Source organism: Ovis aries, chromosome 3 (genome assembly GCF_016772045.2).
Source record: "Ovis aries strain OAR_USU_Benz2616 breed Rambouillet chromosome 3, ARS-UI_Ramb_v3.0, whole genome shotgun sequence".
Lineage (NCBI taxonomy): Eukaryota > Metazoa > Chordata > Mammalia > Artiodactyla > Bovidae > Ovis > Ovis aries.
In genome coordinates this window covers 149,554,161-149,560,457 of record NC_056056.1, presented here as the reverse complement: position 1 = coordinate 149,560,457, position 6,297 = coordinate 149,554,161, and the positions used below count along the sequence as shown (strand labels likewise).

The window sequence follows — 6,297 nt, the reverse complement described above, 5'->3', positions numbered from 1 at the left end:
GCTACATCAGCATCACCTAAGAGTTTAAATAAATTCACACAGGATCTACTAATTCATGGAAATACTTGGTAACTTATGAACATAGAAGTCATCTATAATTTAACAGTACGCTTATTTTTCCTGCTATTTTTGACTGACAGATGTCCTTTTCCCTTCAGTTATAAATTTGAAATTGGATTACAGTCAGTTTTTGGAAGGATGATTTTATAAAAGAAACAAAACAAGGGAAGTAGAAACTTTATTTACCCCAAATAAAGTGTACTTTACATTAGTAAATTCTATAACTCAACTAGAAAGGAAGTAACAATTTTCACTTTATGAAACTATACGATTCCTAATACAGATGCAAATGCTCTTTTTCAGGCCCAAAAATATCAAGCAAGAGGGAAGAGTTGAGCAATATACAAACGAATAGAGAGAGAGTTATTATTTCAAAGAAAACTAATTTTACTTTGAGCAACAATTATTTTTCTGGGAAGCAGAGACTCTGCTGAAGTTTCCAAAAAAGCCATCGTAATTTCAGATGGTCTCGCTGATAGCCCAGGCAGTCACTCCAGCTTACGTGGGCATTGGGGAGTGAGAATGAGAAAATGCTATTAGTCTGACTCAGGAAAGCTCAACCAACAGAGTTTCAAAAACCTGCCCCCTCCCTCAATACGCTCCCTCCCAAAAAGTTAAAATAATAATAAAATAGGAAGCGTGACGAGTTAAAATACCAACGGTTTCGGCTGACGATCACTCACTTCTCAGAAAGTGATGGTGACGTGCTGCTGGTCCCTGGAAGTGCGCGCACAAGCACCGGAGGGTTCGGGGTCTGAAGGAAGAAAACTGGACAGCGATCAGATGCGTTTCAGGGAGCAGAGGGAGGGAGGGCCGGTACTAGGCAGACGACGGGGGTAGAGGGGTGGGGGATGAAGTGCTGAACACAAACACAAACACGTTCCGAGTCCCCGGGAAGGGCGGACCGACGCCACCTCACCATTCCCCGCCCCTGGACCCCGCGATCCTTCCCGGACCTAGGGCCCGTGGCCCGCGCGAAGCAACCTGGACCCAGGGGAGCCTAGCGGCAGCAGAGTTCCTACTCGCTGTAACGACTGCGGAGTAGCTACGAGCCTCCCGGTGAGTCGGTGAGAGAGAAGGTGGGGGCCGCGAGGAGGAAAGCGAGGTACTGAAGGGCCCCTCCGAGTACCCTCTCCAACGCGTGAGAAACAGACTACCCAACCCCAACTCTGTCCGGTCCACAGTCGCCGCTCCCCTCTTCCGCCGCCGCCGCCTGGAGGGAAGTCGGAACGGCGGGGGTCACGGCGGGGGTCAGAGGGTAAAGGTCTTGCTCCCAGCAGCCTCCGCGGTGGATACGTCGCCATCTTGGATCCGCGGGACAAGAAAATTCATGCGGTGAGTTTTTGGCAAATTTTCGGAAGTCTGGCAGCGGGGCGCGCGGCGGGAGCGGCGGATTCGGGGCCCTCGCAAGGCGGGGGAATGCCTCGGGGCCGGGCCGGTCGCGCCCGGGGTCCGCGGGCAGCGTCCCGGCCCGCCGCTTCCCGTTGCTTTTGTCTCGGCTCCAATCGAGAGAGGGAGAGCGGAGCGGGCGGGGAAGGGGGGGTGGTGGCGGTGGAGGGAGGGAGGGGGTGTGTATAGGGAGGGTGGTGGACGGGACGTAAAGCGTCGCTGTAGTCGGGTAGCTGCAGCGGCAGTTCTGGATCCTAGGCCCTGTCCCTTCGGCTGGCGCTGGGGCTTCCCCCAGACTCCTCTCCCCCGGGCTCCCGCCAGCACGGAGAAGCCTCCGCCGCGCTGCTTCTTGGGGAAGAAGAGAAGGCGACAGCGGCGGTGGCCAAGGACCCCGGGCCCGCTTTAGACGGCGCTGCCGCCTTCCCAGCAGTTGCCCCGGTCTTTGGCATTTCACATTCTCAATACACGTACATCATCTGCAACTTGTCTGTTTCTGTGTATGTATATGTGAAAGATGGGGGATCCTGGACTGGCTAACGGGTCTCAGGAGCTGCCAGGCCCTGGGGTACCGAAGGCTGTGTATGGTGGAAGGAGGAGTGCAACTGTGATGCTTCCTCTGCTTCCGCACCCGGAGGGTGAAGCTTCCGTAGTCTGGTAGTGACTGAGTCCGGAGAGTCCTGGGGCGGCGGAGGAACCCGAAACGCCTCGGTCTGTGAAGTTGCGAGCCCTAGGTTTCTACTTCCGCCGGGGCCTCTCCACCTTTTGCTGTCTTGAGTCTAACTGAAAAGTTCACGGAAGAAGTGAGTAGGGTTAAAACTTAGTTCAGGCTCTTGTCCGTTTAGGAGAAAAAGCCTCTAACTCTTGGTAACTGTGGTCCTTAGCGAATATGAGGTTTTTTGTTTTTGTTTTTAATGAGAACATTTCCAAGGTCTTAAGTTTGCATTTCTTTCAGGCCCTGTGGGTACGATATTACAACCATAAAAGTCTTACATACGGGTGCCACCCTCTTGAGAGGAACCTAAGCATCAACTCTCTTAGAATCTGAGCAGATGCCTTCAGTTTTTAACATCCAGAAGACGGAATGCAATACATTTTGTTTCATAAAACTCTTGGTCAGAGAATTCTATTCCTTTCTTAATCTTCTAGTCGTTTTCTAATAATTAAATACATTGATAGCAACCCTTGGATTCTTGGTGAAATGGTAGGAAGCACCTAGTTAGAATCTGTCACGAGGGAGGCCTTGCTTGAATTTAGAGTTCAAAGCTGAACAAATTTTCTGTCATGCTTGATATTAGGAATTTCTAGACCTCTGGAATCGTTAAGTGCAGCTTTATTTGCCCCTTAAAACAACTTAAGTGGAAGTAATAAATACGGAGGCAGGGGATAGAAATTTGAAAATATTTGTTTACATACTGGGTTTATGTTGTTTGTAAATACTTAGTATATTTGACAAGTTCTCAAACGTGTTACCAGTGAACACGTCTCTCTTGCAACTTTGGAAGATAACTTTGTCCTAGGTGTAAGGAGTTGGTTAAGAATCGCAGTGGTCTGAAATGACTAAATGGCTACATTCAGACAGTTTGATGTGTACATTCAGATCTCTTTTCCTGAAATACTCCTTAGTAGATCAAGATCTTTAGTTAACTTTGTCGTGTTGAACATCTCTTCAGTTTGTAGTTCTTGTGTAATATTAAACCTAAAGGAAAAATACAAGATACATGTAAAAAGAAGAGAACTTGTGTTCCACTTGTTTCTTGACCTTTTAAGATCCTCATTTAATTTTAAAAAGGTTCTTTTCTCTCATTTTTTCCCCTGCTTGAGGGCTTGAAGTCCAGTGACTTCTGTGATTACTTTGTATTTTAGATAGAAATTGAGAAACTCACATTTTGGCATCTTGATTAATGCTGCAACAATAAAAATACTGTGAGCATCGTTTTTTGGCAGAACCCTTTTATTATAAGTATACTGTATAAAGATATCTGTAACCTAATCTGATACTCTTGGGGAATTAGAATTGCTTATATATTTAACCAACCAACAGATACAGCCTTTTAAAGATTTTTAGTTTCTGAAATACTTTAGTTTTAAAGTAAATTTTTGTGGCAGAAAAATGAGAGCATAATGCATGAGTGATTCATGTTCCCTTCCATTTCGAATTACTTGATCTTGAAGATAAAATAAACTTCAGAATGATATTCCTCCCCGAGACCTAGTTACTTATGTTTTTACTTAATAACTTTAGATGTTTAATTTACTCTTTGATTTCTCAGAGATACTTCACAGTTAGTTATAATCTGAAAATTCTTTGTTCAAAAGTAATTACTTAGATTTATGAGTAGATTTTATTAGAAGTGCTTCTAACCCAGTTGTTTTGGTTTTTAATCTTTTCAGTAGATACTGGTATTAAAAGTATTTGTATTTTGAAAGACCTTTGCAAAGTCTTTTGCAACCTCTGGGAAATGATAGGTTTACCTTTTCATTCACAAATATGCTTCATAAGATTTTCTAATAATGTGCGAAAAGAAAAAGTATGCTTCATGTTTACATATGAAATAATACTAGACGTTACTAGATTGATAAAAATAAGTCAACTTTTTTTTTTTTTTTGGCTTGTTAAAAGCAGTGTTAAACAGTATTTTTTAATTGTCTTAACATTTTTAACTGTAGAAAGTTCATTCTGTTATAATTACATATTTAAAAGCAAACTGTCCATGTACTTGCTTATTAGGCATGAGAACAACTTATGCAAATAGTGATACAATGTTAGGAAAAGATACTACTAAGATTTTATTTGTTACTTAGACATCTAGTAGATGTTGTGACACAAAGAAGCAAAAGAAGCCAAGGTTCCAGGTAGGGCCTCTTTAGAGGCAGAGTTAAACTGAGTTGCACTGTAATGTTGGAATAGAATCACACACACTACTGATATCATAGTATTGATAACAAAGGAATCATTTTGGTTGATGATAGGTGTGATTGTTCTTCCTTTACTATGGATGATTTCTACCCCAAATGCTTAAAGGAGTAGAATTTCCTTGTAAATTTTACTAGATTTTTTTGAAATATCTATACTTAAAATTGATGTCTGTTTAGAAAGTCTACTTTTGAAAACAAATAGAACAGACTAATGAGTTGTAAAAGTTATTATATATTATATATAAAATTATTATATAATTTTTACCTTGGTTTTTTTCATTGGACTATATATATATTTTTTCCTTTGCTTTTGCTTTTCTGTTTGACATCCTTTTTTAAACTCTTAAAACTCCTCTTGTGACAAGTCTGATATGGCTCATGCTGATATGGTTTGTTTGTTTATTTACTTTGTCTGTACTATTAGAAATGACCTGGAATTCCTAGTGGTTTATTTTTTCTCTTAGTTCTCTGAAATACAGATGATAATCTCTTGATATTATTGCTTGGGGGTATGCTATACTGTGAATTAATAAAATGTTTTATAGTGTGTTTTGGTAAGACCTCATAGCTTATATAATCATGAGATGCAAAATAAATTAAAAAAAAATTTTTTTCTGGATACACTTTAATGGTTTGTATATATTTAGACTGGGGAATTTAAGTCTGTTTAGATAAAGCTTGATATTTTGGACATATTTGCCAGTTACCCTGAAGGTATCCCCCCTACCCTCACACACCGCCCCCAACTCCCCCGTGCCTTTTTTTTTTTTTTTTTTTCCTTTCATGCTTATGTTTTTATGTGGGGCTTGAATGGGATAGTGGTGGTGATATTTTTACTATCACTTCTCTGTTGTTTGACAAACTTTATTTTTCAAAACGACATAGTGCCACTGTCTTAATGAACCTATAGTGTCACTTTCTGAATGAAAGCTTTCCTGATTTCCCAAATCCTTCTGCTGTACTGCTTTTATTCCTCAGATTTCTATTATTGAGTGTGTCACACTGTATTCTAATTTACTGTCCATCCCCACCATCCATAATAACCTCCACTGGATTGTAAGCACCTGAGAGGTAGGGCTTTGTCTTACTTATATTTACATTTCTAGTACCTTCTAAATGTGTAATACTTGGTTATCAATAAATATCCAATAAACTGGACTAGTGCCAGATTGTCACTTGACACTTAGTGCTGTCATTATGCCGTTTCCTAGTCCACACGTTGGAAGAAGATTGGAAAAGGGGATGGGGAAGAAGGGCATCCTGTATTCCTTTACTTCCTTGAATTGTTTCTTACAGTTTTGCTTCGTAATAACCTATGGGAAACTAGATAACAAGCTTCTAAGAGAAGTGTGTTTGGAGTAAGAACAGGACTTTAAAAAGTAGCAGAATGTTTCTGGCAGTATCTAGGTCTACATTTCTTGCTGTATTGTATGATTAAGATCAGAGCATGAAGGAGATATTTTGTATTTACCCCATAATATATATTTACAGTTGCTTAACCATGAGATACTGTTAGATTTGGGCTTTTTGAAGTTAGATTCTATGTCCTTGCCTTTCTCCACCTTTTTACTCCTAATGCCTGGCCCAGTGCCTAGTACAAAGTAAGAGTTCTCTAGTTTTTGAATACCGTTCTCCTTATGAAAATTGGGTAAGATGATTTAATGTATTTTTATTGGCTGTCTAAATTTCAAAAAGATCTAAAAATGGACTTTTTCAAAAAAGCAAACATGATGGCAAATTCCAACTGAAATTAGTAGCCTAATCATAGTCTTAGCAGTCTTAACCTGATTTTCCATTTTTATGTAGAAATATTAATGTATTTGATTGCAAGTGCTGCCTAGGCCACCCTGTGAGGTTTTAGGTCATATATGATACATATGCTATCTTAACTTTATAAAATCTGACAAATTCCAGTTCTGAGAAATATCTGGC

General features: G+C 40.7%; 1 protein-coding gene across 11 annotated transcripts in view; it reads left to right on the top strand.

Annotated features, from left to right (window-relative positions):
* Window positions 1-1,347: 1,347 nt before the first annotated feature.
* CNOT2 (CCR4-NOT transcription complex subunit 2) overlaps window positions 1,348-6,297 on the top strand; it is a 126,165-nt gene continuing 121,215 nt past the window's right edge. For 8 of the 11 annotated variants that reach the window (XM_042246918.1, XM_012174558.3, XM_012174547.3 and 5 more), the window contains exon 1: window positions 1,348-1,395. Coding sequence is in view for 2 of the 11 variants with exons in the window: in XM_012174558.3 (XP_012029948.1) it covers window positions 1,391-1,395 (5 nt within the window). In the remaining 9 variants the exon portion in view is untranslated. Of the gene's footprint in view, window positions 1,396-1,657; window positions 2,250-6,297 lie in introns of those variants that run through there. The other 3 variants (XM_060412790.1, XM_060412781.1, XM_060412782.1) reach the window with 2 other exon arrangements.